Raw genomic sequence first — 21,528 nt, 5'->3', positions numbered from 1 at the left:
TTTGGAGCCTGTCCCTAGGGTGGTGGCGGCGACAAAGATGACATCAGTGACTGAAGGACTACAAGGGCCTTGGGGCTGGTGTGGCTTCAGCAGGCATCAGTGGTGTTCCTTGAGGAAGGCCTTTGGGGTCCAATGGTGCAACGGGTGACACTGCCAGCAGTTTTCCAAATTGAGTCCTGGGGCATGCAAATACACTAGAGGGGGCTGCTTAATTCCAGAGAAACATAATGACACGCGGGTACTACGCTGGGTCAGTATCCTGTGCTAGAAGTTCCAGTTAAGCCAGAATAGGCGCCAGAGCTATAACGGCCTCAAGGCTGGCTCCGGCAGAGGAGCCAGGATGGGCAGCGCAGGAATTTCCTGGCGGAGATAGCTAGGGTGGAGGGATATCCATCAGTTCTGGCATGGAAGACAACTCCCCTGGAAGCTCAGAATGTTGAGATGACCAACCTTGTGATAAGTAGAGACTGTAAAAAGGTTTAAAATTGCTCCGAATTTCAAAATGTTATGTATTTTAGTTTTAAAGACCTTGTCTAAACATGAATAAACTCTTCTTGTGATATGTAGAGACTTTGAGGCGAGGCTTCTTCTTGCTCCTCTTCTCTTTAGACTACATTGAGGATGAAAACAGTGTGACTTTGAGCCGGACCTGGACTGTCAAGGGTGTCGGGCCAGACTGCTGTTCAGTACCAGCAAAAAAAGTGTAATAAGGTGGCAGTCGCATCATTTAGAAGGCACACACCCCAAGCACGCATCTACAGAATGAAACAGGAGCCATTCAGTCTTGTATTGACCAATATAAATTTGGGGTGCCACATAAATTGGTCCCAAAAAAATGTAAGTGTGTGAAAGTGCCTCTGTGAAGGACCGGTAGCAATTTGCTGGCTGGTCCTGCAAAAAATATATTTAAAAAACAACAGCAATCGTGTGTAGGGGGGCGAGTGAGATGGGGGAAGCAGTGAGAAGTGGGTGGGGACACAAAGGAGACCGCATCATAGGAGTGTAGGGGGAGACGTACTAAAAGAGGAAAGCAACACAAAGGCAAGGGGAGAAGGAGAGACGAGGTTGAAAAAGAGGGTCCTAAAATAAGAGCCACTCAAATGAGTGGCAAAGCCAGCCAATGGAAGGCCGCGGGCGGGATGTGAGCACCTATAGGTGCTTGGTAAGCCCACAATACATCTTTTGCAACCAGACAGTTTGCAGTGTCTGGTAAACTCGACTCTAAATTGCGTGGTTAAAAGAATATAACACAGAAAAATAAAAACACCCTTGAGTGACTTGTCTAAAAAACAAAAACAGAAAACACACGAACATCTAGCTGCAAGCTAGCCTTTAAACATCCCTTCCCACCAGGGCACCGGCACGAGAAACTAACGAGGGCTCTAATGACGCGGCCATTCAAGCCTCGCCGGAGCCTTGCGCTTCCGCTGTCAACAATTTCTGTTTAAGGGGCCAGGGCGGGCTGGGAGACAGTATGTTAAAAATAAAAGCTCGCATATGGATTCTATCAATTTGGGAAAGTATTTCTAAATAATAATGACCTGGCTGGCCACGGAGCGGGATGATTCACATCTGATTGTTTCCAGAGGAACGCTGCACACATCACCCCGGGCCCAGGGGAGGCCCTGACGCCGGGGCTCGTCCTGCGGCAGGACATCACGGCGACCCCTCCAGGTGCTGGGGGCGGTGATCCTCGGCGCTCAGATGGAAGCAGGGGGCTGCCGATGACAGAGGCGACAAGTGCAGGCGCCCTGCAACCCACTCAACACCAGCACATGAAGGAAGAGGCGACTGCTGTCGGCCGGGAAAAGAACCCTGTCGGCTCGTCGACCCAACTTTCAAAAAAAAAAAAAATCCTTCAGACGCCATGGAAAGGCAGCGGCGTTTGCTGTCTGCGAGTCTGTCAGAGTAGATTTGTACAGTAAACCCATTTGGGACCCTCGAACGCCCATCAGAAAAGGAAACTGCATTAAACAGATGTCTGCCTGGCAGATGGAGGGCTGGTGACATTCTCCAGAAGCATTCCTGGAGCGCTGCTCTGAGCCTCCGCCGCTCAGAGACACCCCAAGCCAGCGTGTCCTAGTCAGCCCAGAGCCACGCTGGGTCTGAATGTGTAACTGACGCCTCCTTCGTAATTTCCGCCTCTTTCTCTGGATTGCGGATCCGTCCTCACTCAACGGAGGCTGCAGAACTGCTCTACGAGCGAAGAAAGGGAGCGGGCCGAGCTCTTCCATAAACGCAGCCTGAGTAAAAAACACATATTGCTTTGTGTACATTAACACTGTCCTGTATCTAGAGGGGTTTTCTGAAAACCCCGCTCCTCACAGCTGGCTGCACCACCCCGGAGCCGAGCATGTGCCCGCAAAGCACGAGGGCTTTAAAAGAGGCGGATCGCTTGGGGAGAGCTTTCTGAGCTGGTACATCTATCTATATATATATATATGAATATTATACTATAAATATTTAATTTTCAATGATAGTCCTTTAAATTCCCAACTCTTTACAAACTTGGGTGCAGGCAGGAATGCGCCTTCACTGCTGGAACAGGCAGGGCAACACGTCTGAACTAAAGCTATAACAGAGTAATAAATGGAATTATGACCCCCCTCCTACCCTCCCCGTTTAAAAAAAAAAAACTTTTTGATGGTTCTCTATCTTTTCTTATATGTTTTTTTGTTACAAAACTCGAAAGAATTAATTTAAACAGAATGCAACAGGACACAAATCAACAGTTTGGGGTGAATTTCCGTGAAGCGGTCATAAACTGGGGGGTACTCCTTTTGGAGCGATTTACCCACTGTACTCAGTCAGCTCATTCAATAATGAATCCTCTCAGGGGACAAAACAGCAAACGTACATGTAAACCTATTTGCCCTAAAACAAAACGTTTTACTGAAATCAGAGGAATCAATGAAGGTGAGACAGGAATCTTCACCCCCCTACAGGATTACTTCCTGTGCTTGGCACACCCCACACTCTGGGTCAACAGCCCCTCCTGGAACAATGCATATTTGTAAAAAGAGCCAGCAGGCGCTGGCTCTCCGAATAACTTCTACATGTGAAGAAAGAACTTGAGAGAAATTAGAGTTGAATAGACACATACCACATTTGATAAACACATACCAGAGTGAGAGAAAGCAAAAACATGCCTTTTACACCACGAAGATGACTTAGCATACGTTTATAACATGTAAAATAGACCAGGCAGCCAAGAAACCCCCAGAGCCAAATACAGCAGCTGTGGACTGGGAAGATTAGCCTTTTCTATCTCTCAATAACGAGGCTGGACGCTGCATTGTCTTTCAGAAGTTTATGTTGCCTAAAATCCACACAATAGAAGCTTCTATTCCTAAGACTGCTCACCACCAATCCAAGGACTGGCAGAACGATTTCTAACTAACTGCACTATTGAGAATGTTACAGAAGGAGACACGCAATGGACGAGCACAGCCCCAAGGCTCATGAATCGTCAAAGAACACACTGATAATGTGGCCCATTCCAGCTTGCATTTACCATCGATTACGAAAGAGCCATGAAAACCGACTTATTCATTACACAACATTCAGATTCTTGTTCCATCTGGTGCCCACAGACAGTCCAGCTACTTTCAAAACCACTGAAAAAAGGAACAATGGCGCCTGCAAGATTGGAAGTGGCTGTAGGAAGCATCGTTAGGATGGGTTGAGCATTTCCTACACAACAGTATTTTGCAAGATTTAACGGGGAGTGCCTCCACCCCATAAGCTAAGAAGCCATGGATTTCCGCAGCTGGAAACCTCTTTGGTTCTACATGTATGTCGATAACGCTGGGATGCGTTTGCAACCTTGAGTACAAGGCACAGGCAGCAGGAACAGGTTCCACAGACCATATGCCATATACAAAACTCCTGCGACAGCAGGAATTTTCTCACAACAAAGGCCCTCATAACCTATTCATATCCTCTAATTCTTGATCAAATTTTTATGATCATTTAGGGATCATCTGATTCTAGGCCAGAGAATCTAGGATAGTTAAATCCATGAGCCACCTTTCTTCAGACGCAGACAAGCTACATTGTCCTCTACATGCATGTCTGCAAAACAGGACTATTTCAATGCATAGTATGAAAATACCATTAATGAAAAATGCTGCATGGGCACATTCAAATCTGCTTTCGTCAGTTTTTATTTCTCAAGTCTGCGCCTTAAGTGAGGGCAGGCAGGAGTGATGACTTCTTACCTGGCATTGCGGGATGCTTGTTTCCGGTCCAGGGAAGACATGGCTTGGCAGTTCGGGCTGGACTGTTCCCATGAGGCACAGGGTCAAGACTGATTTGCATATAGCGGTGTCTGAACTGGGGTGGGGAAGTGAGCTAAAGAATGATGATGGATTCAATCCAGATCTGTGACTGGGGGTGAGTGTCTGAAAAGTTTCAGCGCTCCATCCATCATCTCCTTGTGTTTGCTTTGTTCGCCCTAAGTTGGCAGGGTATGCCCTATCGTGGGTCCCTTGCTCACTTGCCACTGGATTCAAGCTAGCTTGGCTGGTGAGGGCCGTTAGCCCAAAACCAGTCCCATGATGCTGGTTTCTGGTCCAGGGAAGACATGGCTTGGCAGTTCGGTCTGGACTATTCCCATGAGGGACAGGGTCAAGACGGATTTGCATATAGCTGTGTCTGAACTGGGGTGGCGAAGTGAGCTTAAGAATGATGGATTCAACCCAGATCTGTGACTGGGGGTGAGTGTCTGAAAAGTTTCAGTGCTCCGTCCATCATCTCCTTGTGTTTGCATTGTGGTATTTGCACTTACATTTTCTTTAAGATTGTGAAATGAATATAGCAAATCTGTCTGGAAATTAGCTTGCTGTTCCTCTGCAAGGGAACACCCTTCCGTGGTGTGTCCATCAGGCCTCAGGAGACAATCTGCTCCCATTGGAGAAACACAAGCCTCTTCTTTCATGTCTCAAATGTGTGTCAGCACGAAGGCTAAGTAGGTGTGACCTTTTCTAGTAATGTCTTGATGTGCATTTTAGCGAATGTACTTTAACTGTGTCACTTTCCTTCAAGTATATTAGAATAATCTAGCAAATTTATCTGCGCCGATTTGTTTGCAGATCATTCAGTATAAAAGACGCGCTGGTATCTTCAAGAGTGAGAGCAATGCTCGCCTAAAGAGCGGGAAGATGCGACAGACTAAACTCAATGGTGCTGGCATTACCTCAGCCGCAGGTGTCCAAAACACACAAATGCAAGTTTCGATCCTAGTCTACAGCCCGCTACACAAGAATGGGCCGAGATATGCCACTGAATGACGACACTCACCTGAGAGAAGCCTACGAGATCTATATTTAAAAACTGTCATGGCCTTCAGCTTAAGAAACGTATTCTTTGCAGACACTTAAACATGGCTCTTAGAAGAACAGTCATTACAGGTGCTCAACTAAGGTCTTCTCGATATGACCGGTCCCCCTCAAGGCATAGGTAACAAGCACGCCCTACAAATACCCCACAAATAAGTAAAATAAACCGCGAGCTGAGCAGGTCACTGTGAATCTGACAAAGGCTATATAGACTGGAAAAGAACATCAGAAAGGGGAGTAGATGACCGCAGATTGCAAAAATTAACTTACGGCTAACCATACTTTGCGACGGATACGAAACATCATCCACATGCTCCTTCTCTCTGGACACCCAGATAGCCCAATAAAGCATTGCCAAATATTTTACCATTATTTCCATTCAAACTTCATTCATTATTGCTGCTTAGTTTGCACACCACCTAATGGCAAATAGAATGTGCAAGGGAACTAGCATGGCTGGGAGTGGCTATCTTGCCACGAGGTAAAAGTGTGCCCATAAGCCTGCAATAGAAAAGTCCAATGATGTAAGCACAGAATTCTAATTAAGGCCTGGGTTTGCCTTCCCAAGCACCTCAGCTGGGCCTTAGTTCTTGAAACTTCTAAAAAGTCCAGTTTGTTCAGTCGGAGGAGGTCCCAGGTCCAGCTATGTGTTGGAGCTAAAGGGTTGCTACTTGACACAGGTTGTGCAATTTATATGTAATTTCTTCTTTAGGATTTGTGGATAAAGGTATACGGGCATCATAGACCCCATGTCTCACCTTGTTCCAAGTAATCTTTCCTTTCTGCCTTGGATGCTGCTGATTCCAGAGACTATATGGTTGGGCGGGAAGAGGCCATCTTCCCACCCACAAAACCTCCATTACTGTAAACTTACCTCCATTACAGTAAACTAACGTGGGCTTTCCACAGTTAGGACCACATCAACATTACGGCTACTTCACCAGCCCGGAAGTGGCAAATCCAAGTCACCTGGCAACAGCTTCATCAACTAGTTTACTCTGATGAACTGGAACACTCTATGAGGAGGTAACCACCTTAAATACAGATGCAAGCTTAACAGCGTATATTCCAACTCGACATTATCTGAATTAAAAGTCATGCTTCTGGTGGCAGACTTACAATTTTTATGTAAATTGTTGTAATTTATGGACCAGTCACTTTAGCAAGCACAATAGAAGTGAAGAGTTCTGAAACTAGCAAGCACCACCTAAAATTCACAGCTGAAACAGCAGCTGAGCGAGAGAATACACTGCTATTGATGTTGAACAGAAGCCTAGCAAACCATAAAAAAGGCTGTTTTATTTGAAGTGAAAAACGAAGGGTGAAGCACTTTCATGGCAGTGACGTGGGCATTTCACACACCTACATCGATTACAGATTATGAAAGGACTGAAATAAAGAATATGCTTGAAGGGAAACATATGAAATGTAAACAAACATCTCCGGACGTATTCAGAAACTATGCACATGAACGCGCAATGTGATAATGCGCTGATCTATATGGGATCAAGTCCTTACATTTTCCAAAAGTGCGTGTCCGAGTCCACAGATGTCAAATCTCAGAACTCCCTGGCATTTCACAAGAACCGGACTTCCGACTGTTAATGTTTGTAAACCAAATTTAGCGGCCTTTGCACATCTGCAGCTCATTAGCTGGAATCGCAGAATCCACCTTCAAACGCATGGAGCAGAGCAGCTGCGATGCTGGAGCCAGGCTCAAATGTGGACCTGCTGCAGCCCTCGCCGGCGCAGCCTTCTGGGGATTAAGTTCACAAGGCAGGGACTTCTTTTATGTTTGCAGCGGAATGGCTCACGCATGTGGCTTATGATGATCCCTTGCACGTTTGTGGTTTTCAAAGCCAACATGTTTCCACATATTCCTTGTTTCCATGAGGAATTGCCCATTTCCAGTTTGCTCTTGGGTACCATCTCTGTGCTGCGAGAAGCTTCAGCCAACCAGAGGTGCCGGTCTCACTGGTAGGTTTGTTTGGAGAAGGGCGAGCAGAAGAGCTTGAATCCTCTACACAGAGGCAGCTACTTCACTCAATGGCTCTCGAGATAAAGGTTGCATTCGCCGCTGGGGTCTGAGGGGGCATTAACTGTTGCTATTTTGCAAGAGTCTCTATTCCCTCTCATTGCTACGAGCTTGGACATTTCTTAGTAAAATGCAGCCACACACACACGGAATTGTGGGATGAAGGCCGGGCCTTTCCAGTGGGAGGCTTGGGTGTTCTGAGCCTCATTGGTGCTAGGGCCCTGGCACCGTGACAGGACCTTACAGTGCGCCTCACTGGCGAGGCTCAATAAGGCAGAAACGTGTGGGTATGCTGGTGTTTAAATTCGGTCACGACATAGCCCAAGTGTAGGGTGGGCGGTCCCTTTTGTGGCCGCACTGTGATGGCCTTGTTTATGGTGGACTCTGGCTGTATGCAACAAAAGTGTTAAAAACAGATCGATTCAAGCATTTCCAAACATCATTTTTATTTAAACTTCAAGTGATGCATGAAGCCTGCTACACTAGCTGGTAGGAACCCGAATAAAGGAAACTTGCATCATTTCAGGTGCACAGACATGAATTATTTGGCAAGTAAAGAAAAGCCAAGAACAGTGAAACGGTTTCCACGAACTGCAACACATTATTAGGCAGAGGAAGGGTTGGACAGTGCATATATGGGGGGGGGGGGGTTGCTGAGCCGCGCCAGCCGAATGGACTCCAAGAGAGCCTCTAATAATTCATTTCATATAGATGACAGAATAATGCACAACATGTGAATCCAGAAAAGATTTATGCTGCAAAACTAACTCTTTGTAGATTCTTTCTCCATAAGCATGTCTAGATATTCAAGGGCAGTACTTGTTAAATTGGGTCAAATATTTAGCATATTGGTAGAAGCGTAGATTAGCTACATTCCCCATCACCACCATTTTCTTCAACTTTAATTGTACTTACGTTTAGGTTTGATGAAATAAACCAATACACATGCTGCTCTATGGCATTTAGAGACTAGTTGTGAAAATCAAGTAATCACTCTTACCACTAGCAGCGCTTGGCTCCTCTGCACAGGTCTACTGGAGGCCAAGAATGTCATGTAAAGTGATAATGTAAAGAGATCTTGCTATTTTTCTGGGTGGAGTTAAAAAAGGTGACTTTAACCTGGCTGGAGGATTTTAAAATGATGGATCTGCTGACTACATGTAGACCTTGGTAAATTTGGATGCTTATGTTTTACATATTTGGATTGTCATCGAGCTTTGTTTTTAACAAAATGTGTTTGTAATAAGGTTTACTTTAGCTTTATTCTTTAAGCTATTTGGATGAGAAACTGATAGCAAACTAGGTAATTCGAATATATTCATATATTTAAGCCCATAAATAAAGGATAACAATCTGGCCTGAACCTGAAAGACAAAAGATGTACGTGTTATTAGATAAATCGCTTCATTTAGGTCATAAGCAGTAATTACTGCTGGAGAAAAATGTCCGCAAACAACAAACTGCACTGGATAATCGCAGTTTGCCCAAAATAAGGTGACACAGGTCTTCGGCAGTTCCCTCTAACCCTCAGAGCTGAAGGCAGTTTGCAAATCCCGGTGTTCTGTACCCCTTCACATCCTTGCATGTCACCATGGCTAACTTGTATTTGACTCTGAAGATTACAGGAAGTCAATTTATATTTTCATCTTTGAGACCAAGGAGTGAAAATTGAACCTTCCATAATCATTGTCCAATAGATGCAGCCATCAACGCTTCTGTCAGCTTTAGTTTGGGGAAGTGTTCTTGTACAGCCAGATTTTCACTAACAAAAATGGTGTTAGGAAGTGCATGTGGGGGGAGGATTGAGAACAAGACTCTTCAAAAGCTGTTAAACCCATTCCTCATAATTCAGACAAGTTATCTCTGCTCCAGTAGTGCCTTTTAGCTGAAGACACAACGTCCTTTCAGTTCCACAAGACTTTACCTGCCGGACAGCCAGAGCAGAGGTTTAAAAATAAATTTAAATTCAGGATATCCATTTCTTTACACACAACTACTTCAGAAACCACCAGCAAACCTTTCTTTTTAGCGGATGCTTTAATAAGCATACTTACCCTTAAATTATCTATATTGCACATCGATTTGATTGCTTGCAGAGTCCACAAATTCTCCCCATGTGCAGATGTAAACACCACCCGTGAATAGTGGTCACCTAGGGACGGGAGCAAAAGAAATCTATGTTCATAAATCTCACATGATGCAGTGCTTTTTGAGAAACTGACAAATGAACTTCCGCTATTTTTGGCAAAACCCCAATTATTTTAATAAGTAACACATCTCAGCTTTGGAGACTTTCTAAGAGCTACGAGTTAAAGAAATTTCCCGAAACTCTCCATAAATTCCACTAATACAATCAATTAAACTGCACCACATCAAATGAAATCTAGAAGGGTAATGTTGAAACAAGCTGGAACTAGGAACATGTATATTTTTTTCTTGTCTCATTAAAAACGTCACTTTTGCAACGTGGAGTAAAAGTTAAAAAAATAATCTAAGAACAATAGTCTATTTATGTGTTTGTGTTACACATATCATAGCAATACTTGCTTGCTTAAAAGAGTACTAAAAGATATGGTCATTTGAAAAAACCTGGGGAATTAGAGGAAGAATTAAAAGAAAGGTATTAAACTAGTTTGTTTTACAAAAGGTTTAAAATCTGTTTTTTTTATTACTGTGTATGTTAGTACACTTTTGGCAAAGGGTTATTTTAACACACATAAGCAAGAAGCCATTTAAAGCAGTTTATGTAAATTAAGTTAAGAAATAAGTCAATTTAAGTATCCTCAATGCATTTAATGGACAGTGCCCTGGTTTGGACTCTGGGTGTGATTTACGCACACAGGTTTAAAGATGCAAACATACACTCTTGTAGAACTTCCTTCATTTGGCAAACTTTACCAAATTTTACAAAATTCACAAAGAATTCTAAACTGAAAATCTAAAATCGTGTGTCTAAACACCTACAATTGTGTTTGCAAAATCTGCTTTTTTCTCTTCATATAGTGTGCCTTACACCACATGGCGTGTCAGTCCTTCCATTTCCTATCCAGTACTGCTCTTACTCTGGGCATTTCACACAAGTACATTTATGGGAGTTTCTAGAAAGGGAATCCATTGTGAAAAAAATGCTACATCTCCAATGGTGGCTCTCCATGAAATACTCTGAGTCCCCCTCATAGCCATAAGTTTAAAACGATGGAAAATGTGCCTCTCTGATGAATTCTTCTACCATTGTAAGAACACTTTACAATCAGAGTTTCACAAATCATATTTATATTATAATTCGGATTTAATTTACAATTGAAACATGCTTTTTTAAACGTAGACCATTTGTTAATCGGGCCCTTTAAGTATTTGTCCTTAATAAAAGTCGGCTGCACTGAATTTAATGCATTTGTAAAGCACATGCTGAGATGCTATCTAAGCAAAGGGCTTTTGTACTATGATTTCAAAACAAGGATCCAGCTATAAATCTGCAGATGTCAATGTTGTAAAACCAAACTGTCTCTGTAAATCTGAAACTTCTGCAGAAGTAATCTTAGAAACAAACACGACATCAAGTAAGAGAACTGGCTAGCTTGGATTAGCAGAATTCTCCTGTTCCCATTTGAACCGGTTTATTTTCCAAAAGCTCTCCCCTTATTTCAGTTGGCCACATTAATCTCCAAAACATACCCTATCTGACATGTACCAAGGATACTTTTGTAAGACCCTAACAGTCAACCACCCTGCTTCCGGTGGAAGGTTGTGTTAACACAGAACACATCACCAGCATGGCTCCATTTGGGATACTGGGATCAGTTCCACAACATACAAGCAGGAATGCAGGAACTGGAGACTGATTAAAGATCGGCTACTACAATTCTCAATTATGAAAATCACATGCACAATAAGAGAGCCAAAAGAATTGAAATAGGTATGTGGAAGGAGAGATTTGGGATAGGAAAAGATTGAAAATACAAATGAAAAACACTGAAGCATAAGTAGGAAAAATGTTTAGGGAGTGTGTGTTAAAAATACCAATTAGTTGATGCGTGGATCACTTTCCAGGTACAAGTTAGAGAACCAATGACAGTGAAAGATCTACAAAAGGCAGGGGGCATACACAAGGACACTAGCGGGTAAACAATATCAGGGGAATATTTTAGGTGAGCAAATGGAAAGGCAAGATATGTCCCAACAGACTCATTTGCAGTCGTATTATACATTTCTTAAGTTCACTGCTGATGAGCAATAGTTGCAAAAAACTAGATAGCCAATGAAAGAGCTTCTTGCGACACATGTTGCTGCATAGTGTGGTTATAAGGACCAGGGTTGTGAAGTATCACAAGGAAACCACCGAGATGCCAGAAAGCAGACTGGGGGATTCTGGAGAAAGTATAACAAGTACAAGCAGGGAGTCAATGACTGCAATCTCCACTTAGATGGTAATACCGCATAGGCGGAGGATGTGAAACAAACAAGCAGTGTCTGCTAAACTTACTGGGGACATCGCAGAAGAAGCTGTCTTTATGGAAGTTCCAGTCCGCTTGCCTCTTCTCTCGGTCATCTGACCATCTGTCATCCTGGTGACTAAAATTGAAGAATCATTATATAATCATTATATACAGCGATTATGTTAGTGGTGCAATGCTACTGTTAGATTGCTTTTATAAAGATCGCTCAAGTGTCTTGCGTCGGGTTTGTCTTAGAAAATCACTGTGCGGGAGCAAGTACAAACTGAACTCCTATACAATGACCATAAGCCATGAAAAGCACTTGCAAACAGTAAAGAGAAACACAGGTCTAACAATAATATGCAATCTTTTAATAATCACTAATTACTTGAATCTGCAAGTGTACATAACAATAACCCATGTCTTTACTATTGAACTACAAACATACATGCTTAATCACCAACTGATGGATATGAGGCAGTGTCTACTCCGGTAAAGCTACACAGGATTTCACACAGGATTTTATCTGTTTACCTTCTCGTACAACATGGCGTGTGTTTGGGGGACTATTGAGCAAGAAGCGTATCTTCGGTAACGCACTCTCTGGTGGATACTCCAACTGCAGATTATTCATCTTTAGATTATTCTCAGAAGCCAGACTGGATATGTGGAGTTTTTTTTTTTTTTTTTTTTTTTTAATCAGTGCTCCTTAATGTTTGTAGGCAGTGTCGTGTCTCTTCTTGGTGACTCCACACCGCCCTGAAAGTAACGAAGCGGAGCCATGCAAGTGCCACCCCTGCGCGCGGTCAGTTTTTTTCTTTATGTTTCTTTCAACATGGGTTTGGAACTAAGCACCCAACTTTGTTGGTCTTCAGACTGTCTCAAAACTCTCAAAAAGAGTGCTAGAGATATAGAGTCACCACAAAACTGCAAGACGACACTACAGACGCAATGCTAAGAAACATATGTCGATCCAGCCTGGCACCTGGGGAGAGTCTAAATGTGAGTAATCTGCAGTTAGAAGTAGCCACCAGAATGCACTTTTTTGTAGGCTAAATAAATATGCCAATCACATTATGGGCATGCCGGACTACCACGAGGCAATACAAACTACCAATCTCTTCTGCTCGTGGAAATGCTTTGTCTTATCACATGCAACACAGTTTTGAATTCCTGGGCTTGGTTTAGTTAAAACGCTTTCTGCTGCCAACCTCTGCCCTTCGACAAACTCTCAGAATATTCAGGTGAGTGTCAAACAATACCTGTAAAGAAAATATAAAAGTAGGAATTTAAGTTGTTCAGGGTGTGTTTACGTTTAACAACTAGGGGAGAGAATGTAGCTTAGCGGCTAGGGACGTCAACCTCAAATCTGGGGAACTAGGTTCAAGTCTTGGCAACGACGCTCAACAACCTGTGATTCTCAGCAAATCACTTAATCTCCCCGTGCCTAACAAAAATGGATGTGCCCTCATGTAACACAGCTGGTGCTCATGTAAAGTGCTCTGATACCTTCAGGTCAAGTTCGCGCTACATAAAATTACGGGGGGGGGGAAACAAAGAAAGGAATTAATTCTTAGATCAGTGCACCCTGAGGGAGAAGGAAGCAGACTTTGACGGGGCCCCAGTTGGTGCCACTCTGAACACCAAATAAATTCAATGTCTACATTGGAATAGGGTTATCCTTTCTCTGCATACCCGTCCGACATTCCAGACGCAACTGGTCCAGATGATACCCAATACAGGGCAGACCTGCATCTGCTCACTATTTCACAACCATGAGACAAACAGTAGGGCGCTCAGGTGCGGTAAATAGCTGGTTACATGATGCAGCACGTTTAAATACGTAGCTCTGCAGCAAAAGCAACCTGAGCAGAAGGACAGAGATTGAGTTGAAAACTTCTATAGCCTTAGAGCCCGCAGTAGCAGGCTCGAACCGACCATTAAAGGCCTGCTCCAGCTGTTGCTGTGAGCAAACATTGGAATGTTGATGCTCCAGGCTTCTTCCAGCCATTAGAAGCCCAGAGCTCGCCACTGTCTTCAATGGAGCGCTCAACATTCCAATTTTCTAATAGAATTTAAACCTGGCAGTAAAGATTTGCTAACCATGAGAAGCAGATTCCAAACCCAAGAGTGGAATAAAGGAACCTCTGAGAGTGTGAACCTAGGGAGGGATAGGGCCATATATGATGCATGTCTTCATAATAACAATTATGAAAGGCAGGTTCCTATACCGCTACTAGGAGACACAGTAGCGACAAGCTGCAAATCAGGTTCCTATACCGCTACTAGGAGACACAGTAGCGACAAGCTGCAAATCAGGTTCCTATACCGCTACTAGGAGACACAGTAGCGACAAGCTGAAAATCAGAGAGATAGGCAGAAGCCCCTTTAAGTCTCTGGCCTAGACACCTGCACTTAAATGGTATGTGGAGTTGACCTCCAAATCTGCACTATTGGTGCTGGAATACGAGAACTCAGGGAACAGAATTTTAGGTCTCTACTCAGTGATCACAGCTAGAAACTGAAAGAGAGCTGAGAAATAAAGTCTAAACTGAGAAACTCACATCTGACTCTTGTTCTCTAGAACCATGCCTCACATAAGGTCAGTGCTATAATTTAGTAGCAGAAACAGAGGGAGGAGCATTTGAAAAGGTTTGGAGGAGTCCGTGTGCACCAAATAAGGACTTTGTATCACAGCCTCAAACTTAAGCAGAATATAGTGCTACTTAGCTTCTTATTTGCATAGGAATGTCACGCAAGCAATGTAAGTGGACCGCTGTAGACCAGGTGACTATGATCTCCACCTCTCTCAGGTGGCCTCCCCAACCCAGAAGTGATGCATTGGTCGCCCATGTTAACTCTGGGTGGGGTAAGGAGAGAGGTGTCCCGCTGACCACTGCAGGATGCTTGCAGTCTCCTCCAAAATTTGTGCGTGATCAGGGAGATACCCCGATGCTGTACCCACTGGGACTTCGGGTCCCACTGCAGAGCCCGCATAAGCCATTTCAAAGGCCCCTTTCGCCAAAAAGGCCTGCACTTTCTGCTGCAAGAGGGGCAGATGGTCCTCTGTCAACTGCTCTGAGGATGATGGAAGGTGCAATGGTGTTCAAAGAAAGAGAAGGGTGTATGTCTCCTGGACAACTTGCAGAACCCACTTGTCTGAAGTGATGGCTTGGCACCCTGGGAGAAAATGTTGAATCCTGGCTCTAACAGGATAGGTGTGCACATGTAAGGCCACACTAAAGAGATTTTGCGGTGGAGGTGGGTGTTTGGGTACCGTGGCCTCCGCTATGAAAAGGCTGTCTGGTCTGCTGGGCTGATCACACTTAAAGTTTCTACCATAGACACAGAAAAGGCCAAACTGCTGGCAAAGCTGATGTGTTAGAACAGGAAGGGCCAAGGAGCATGCTGTGATATTGCAGTCTTTAAAGAGCTCTTGGCCCGAGTCTGCCTTCTCACCACAGCAACGAGAACCATCGAAGGGCATGTCAATTAAGGAAGATTGGACATCCCAGGAGAATTCTGAAGACTTCATCCACGTCTTTCAAGTATCAAAGTGGTGCCAATTGCCCAACCCAGGTAGGTGTCCAAGCAACAGGAAATCATGAATTTTGCTGCACCATGTCCATTGCAAATTTCTAGTGTAATAGTGGGACGCAAGTCCTCTGGTACAGCAGGCAGTACCTGAGTGACGGAATACGAAAGGGCATGAGACTCGCAGCCCAATAGGCACCTGGGGTTGAAGGACCATAATGCCAGGCTAGTAAAGAACAACATACGTTTGCCAAAGTTTGAAGTGCTTGGACTCTCCTGATCCAGATGGGTGGTTTGGATGTTTTAGGGGTTTACCCTGCTTATGGATGCTTGCACCACCAGGCTTTGTTTTTTTAAATCTTGCGTTAGAAAGGCCAGGTTGCATTAGAAAGGTGAAGTCGCTCGGGGCAAGGCAGTGGCACCTTGTAATTTTCCTATTTACTGCATGGAACATGGCTATGCCCATGTCCCAAAAATCGTGTCAGAGGGCCTCACTGAAAGGCAGAAGGGGCTCAGTAAAAGTTTGCCAAGGTTGGAGAACAGGGTTTTTCATCTCTAAGGTAAGCAACTGGAGGTCAAGAACCTCAGCCGTCCTTCGATTCATCATTGCAAAGGAGGAGCTTTCTTCAGAAGCTGGCTCAGGTGGAAAGACCAGATCAGTGTCCATAAAAGTATTCACATTACTGGCATCTTGTAGCTCCTACCAGTTATCCTCCCTATATGCGTGAGCAAATTTATCCCCTTCATCATAATGGTCATTGTCAGAGTCTGTACCAAAAAGATTGTGGACCCTTACTTGAGGCGCCGGTAAATTATCAGAGTCGGATCAGTTGTCGGAAGGCTGCGGTATAATCAGGGTAAGGCCTCAGTCGAAGAGGAGTCCGCTCTGAATCCGACGGCACTACCAGTCACACTTCAACGCCCGGCGTTGATGCTCCAGGGTCTGGGAAAGGTTGTGGTACCGAAACAGATTTCAGTTCTAAAGCTGGTGCGGTGCCTGCAACGGGTCCAGAGGTTCCAGCTGGCACCAAGTGTGGACCCACAAGCAAAGTTCCAGTTGGAGTTCCTCAGGATTCCTTCGGGCCCGGAGGCGCTCCAGAAGGACCTAGAGGCATGCTAAAAAGCTCATTAATGAAGGGGCAGACAGCAGCAAGAGGACATCCCACTACTGCAAGCATTGCTTGATGCTACAGCTCACAAGATAGAGCTGCCAGAAGGGGCCTCACTATAATGGCTGGCCACTACTGTGCAGACAAACACAAATGGAAAGAACAGCACATAAAACATAACAGGGTAAGTAAGATCAGGTAAGCCTGTATCTGGTCGGAGACAGGAATGTGGGGATTTATGAACAGAAATGGAGAGGAGCCAAGGGTCATAAATGAAAGACAATACTAAGCCCAGACTTTAGAGGAGAATAAATCTAAAACGTACATACTGTAGGTTGAGCAATAGCTCTACCTGTGTTGCCCGGGAGGACTCACCCTCTCGCAGTTACTTCTGTAACAAAACAAGGTGAGCTTTTGTGCAAGAAATATGAGGCATACAACAAATTGATTATGGGATTCAACAAAATGTTACCACCCCAATCATACGGCAAGTGGAAAAGCAGGAGCTAAAATACTAATTAAGGAGAAATGAATTGTCACAATTGATAGGCAAACCTTTGTACAGTACTTAAAAACAACAATTCAAATAAATAACAGGTCAATAGTCAACACTTCCTACCTCTTTGCTTGTTCATCCGCATACTTAAAGGGATAGTTTGCTAATGTTGCCTGGTAGCCAGTGTTTTTCACCATATTGTTCCATGTGACCAATCTCTGGCCTATTGCTGTCCCCCTTGGTTCAAAACCCTACAAAACAAATATAAATAGCAAGTCATTTATTTCAGAGTCAATGGCATTTTAGTCATAGTGAGAAGTATGGAGTGTGGTTCGTATGGTGCGTTTTAATACTCCTGCCATGTTAGAGGTGCAGGGAACCAATAGGGTATTCCAAACATTTGAGCAGCCACTCACAAAAAGCAACTTTGGAACTGTCAGTCCACCAAATGATATTGAAAATGACTATGCAAAAAATAACCTAGCTAGCATTATTATTATTATCACGAAACGACAAGGTAGACACTGGAAAGATTGCGATATTTAGGTTCGGTATTAGGAACAAGACGAAAGGTCTTCTGGCCAAGTTGGGGAATGACTCTCAGGTTGATTGTGCTCGTAAAATGAAGTAATAAGTCTGCCCAGCTGCCATACATATATTACAAAATGAGGGCGTTTGTATATAGTTAATGAGGCTGTTTTGCTCTCCAGTGGAGTGGTCACGAGCACAACAGATTTACATCCCTCTCTGCTTCGAAGCTTGGCGGGATGTCCAAGTTATGGAAAATTCAGGACACAATCCTGAGCGGAAGATAATCACGGCTGGCTTCGTAATGGACAGATGTCCAAAGCGACCATAGACCCTAGGAATACACAGAACCTCAGAGGAGAACTTTGAAGATCCATGCACCCTTTCAATTGTCCAGAAAGTCTCAGTGCCAGGTAAAGATAAGGGAAGAGAATTTGTAGTTGAAATGTAAATCTAGACAACATCCAGATCGACAAATGAAGTACCACTTTTTCTCGGAAGAAAAAAATGGTGTGATTCTGAAACAAAGTGCACGGAGTTCAGTAACTTTCAAAATCCCCGGATCTTACTCAATATACTCAATGTACCATGGTGTCTTCCGTACTGAGGCTGTGGTAGCAGATTCAATATGGAACAGTCTTGCTGGCCTCCACCGTGACCGCTCCAAGAAATGACTCTTATTAGTTAAAACACGGTTCAACGTGAGACTGCACAGGTTCACACGCTGTGCATATTTCTGCCATCTAGTGGTTGGCACATAATAGCAATTAAAATCCTAGTGTGGAGGCAGGCCAGAGAACAAAGCAGTTCTGAGCGCTACTTGTCCACCTGTAAATCTTTTCTTGTATTAACGTCAATACAGTAATGTGTTGTGAAAGTGTGACCAAAGCTCTGAGGTGCAGCTCTGCCGCTTTCGTACAAAGGATTATTTGCCATAAAGGCAACAGCGAACCACTGTCCTCTCACTGGAAGTGTTGGCTGCTTATTTCATAAAGAATAATAAGACTGTATATGTAATATCACCTAGAAATGCCTACATTAGAATTCAGCCTCTACATATTAGAGGATAAGAGATGTACCTAGTCTTTCTAACCTCCCGCTATCTTATTCACGTAGTAAATTATGACACTTCTTTAATGTTTTTTAAGTCTGGCATTAGTAAAGACCTTGATTTCACTTAGAATACTTATTTATAGGGCTTTTCAGCCAGCCCTCTTTATCCATTGGTCTGCTCTACTGTCATTCACATTTGACTTAGGTCCCTGACTGCATAAAGCACAGGGCAGTGCATCAGCCCACTTCAGCCATTGGTTCCTTTCTGTGCGAGTGACCGCATTCTGCTGAAGCACGAAGTCAACACCTACAGAAAGTAGTCCTCTTAAGTGTCAGGACTTGTGGGCGTTACGCGTTTACAAAAATATTATGAAATTTGTTTTATTTTCCCTCTTTCTTTTTTTATTTTAAACTTTGCTGGAAACTCCGAGGCCCTCCCCACCAACTGCAGGGCACTGCATCCCATTCACACACTGCTTGTAGCCCTAATCTTTGTAAGCAGCCTTCCAACCCATTCACAGGTGACCGCCAGTGCGTGTGCATGCACACACTTGTGAACACAAAGTTGGCTATCTGTGAATATTTTTCTAAAACTTGATTTCAAAAACATCCGCCTATGCATGCGCACGCATGGATGGCCATTTCTTTTGTAAGTCAGACGCCGCTATCACAGTCTTGGTGAAGGGCATGAAGCGACCAGGAGTGGCGGATCCTTCAAGAACAAGACCTCCTGCTATGGAGACTCTGCTGCATGCTTCAATGAAATACAGCTCCTTATCTGGGTGCAGAAGACCCAAGTTTCGGTTCACTGAAGGGTCTCCTTCTGGGGGCAATGCTGGCAGCTTGCTACACCGAGGCCATTTCCCACCCTGGGCACTGGTGACTTGAGATGGGGGGAGAAGAGCCCTTCCATTCCGTGGGTGGTCGCTATTGCAGTCCCCATCTAGAATACACTATACTCCTAAATCCTGCTCTGCCCATACAGGTAAGCCTGATTTCTGCTCTAGGATGAACGCTGCTGAGGAGAGGACCAACCAGGGAAAAAAACAGGTAGGCAGGGTCTGGCCTACTGCATCAGATACATTTAAAGAGTTTGTTTCCGGGAACAGGATGCACAAAAGGAAAGGAACACTGGGTAATGCAAGCCTCGCAAGAGCTAGCGACTGGATGTCCCACTCAAATCCTCCTGGGAGGTTACCCAGAAAACCAGGGGCAATGTGGCCACCACCTGTTCTGCTGACCCATTTCCTTGAGCAAGGGAACTTTGCACAGGTTCCTTTGACACATCTCTTAAGAGGCAACTCGGCATTAGCGGTCTGTCTCACTGGGACACATAGCACACCAGTATTCCTTCTCTGTGTTTGTGGACTCCATGGTGCACAATTTTAATTCATTCAATTCATACCAGTAGCAGCTGGAGAAGATGGTGCACACATTGTCACCTGCAGATGCAGCTGCAGGATTTGCCTCCAAGTTGTCCTCCATTCTTTCCTTAGACTCCACCCTGGATGCTCGCAGTGCAGAAGTTGAAAGAAAGAGACTCTACCAGACCCTCTTCTCAAAACCTTGGTGATGCTACTGCGCATTCCATTACAGCTCGTCTTCCCTAATGCCCTCAGTAACTGACTCCCTGATTCAGCTGACTCCATTCCAGGTACATGCCCAATCTTTGGTCCCAGCCGCAACTGCTGGTCCCAACAAGGGTGGACCAGAAGAGGACGGAGAGATGGACAATCACTGAGAAACAGTTACCGGTAACCAAGAGAATCTGCTCCCATAATGGCCAGGGTGTTTAAGACACAGTCCACTGTGATGGGCAACACCACCAGAGAATGAAGGCACTTAAGCTTAGGTGGTTGCAATGGTGTCCCCCAATGCCCCTACGCAAAACTCGACCTAACATTAAAGTATCGAGTAGACATTAGAAAAAGAGAAACAAACCTTACTCTGAGCAGGTGATTTGCAAATCACTGGTCTAGCCTTTGCGTCAGGGAAATACCCAGTACAATCTGTAGTGGTCAGGGCAGATTCCCAGATTGGTAAAGTGTCTAGAGATGTGCAAGAAAATGATCTTCCAAACTGGCTGTCTTTCACAACTGAGGCTCTGTCACTGGGAATTGTGAAGATCAACCTAACTATATGTTCAGTTGAGGATGTCATTGGCAGAAACAGGAGTGGAAACACCTCGCAGCCACAGTGGCCCACCTATATAGGTCAGGGAAATTCTTCTCCAGGGCCATCGAGCCATCAAGAAATGAGTCTAATGCATTCATATCCCTCTGGCATGCCACTCAGACACATCTGGGACCTTAATTTGTCTTACCTAGGTTGGTACATTACACTTTCCAAGTCAAACTCACCCTGCAGACCCAAACTGTTCTGATGGTCTAATACCTTCTTAATGTCCATAACAAAGGCCTGGGGCAAAGGTGTGCTTCAAGCCCTAGCCACCATGCAGTAATCCATAAAACTGCACGGCGGGCTGGGTGGTTTCATCCCCCTCACTCTTGTTTCGCTCTGAATGTTTTATCAGAGTTCTACCTAAATTTAGAACTATTCTGCTAACCTTCTTTTCTGGTTGCTCCCATGTCTCCTTGGCTGAGATCCTTCTTAACTTGGTCATGAAACACACTGTGGACTTTTATTTGCACCAAACAGGACTTCTGATCCTCAGAAAAGCTTATTTTGACCCTTGAGAGCAATGCTGCTGTCCGAACAGCAAAGACCACCACTTCCAAATGGCTAAAGGCATGCCTCACCCACTGCTAAAACCCATAAGGAGTTTAACTCTATGCTGTGCCATGGCACGCTATAGAAGGGGTAAGGTGACGATGGCATATTCCATGGCCATGTGCATGTCAGAGGTGTATGTATAGCTGGCAATGGATGTGGGTGACCTCACTGTCATTTTGCTGTCACTATGCTTTAAAGTCTTCGGCCTGGAGCATTGCAAAATGTGGCCATGAGGTTCTGCTTAAGCCACAGGTTGAGGCAGGAA

General features: G+C 44.4%; 1 protein-coding gene across 4 annotated transcripts in view; it reads right to left on the bottom strand.

Annotated features, from left to right (window-relative positions):
* The window catches only part of DISP1 (dispatched RND transporter family member 1), a 586,767-nt gene that overhangs the window by 11,864 nt on the left and 553,375 nt on the right, over nt 1-21,528 (bottom strand). For all 4 annotated transcript variants that reach the window (XM_085612976.1, XM_085612977.1, XM_085612978.1 and 1 more), the window contains 3 exons: nt 17,073-17,200; nt 11,858-11,946; nt 9,429-9,526 (listed from right to left, as the gene is read on the bottom strand). In XM_085612976.1, coding sequence (XP_085469102.1) covers nt 9,429-9,526; nt 11,858-11,946; nt 17,073-17,200 — 315 coding nt within the window. The remainder of the gene's footprint in view (nt 1-9,428; nt 9,527-11,857; nt 11,947-17,072; nt 17,201-21,528) is intronic.

This window comes from Triturus cristatus, chromosome 6 (genome assembly GCF_964204655.1).
Source record: "Triturus cristatus chromosome 6, aTriCri1.1, whole genome shotgun sequence".
Lineage (NCBI taxonomy): Eukaryota > Metazoa > Chordata > Amphibia > Caudata > Salamandridae > Triturus > Triturus cristatus.
This window is presented reverse-complemented; position numbering and strand designations above follow the sequence as displayed.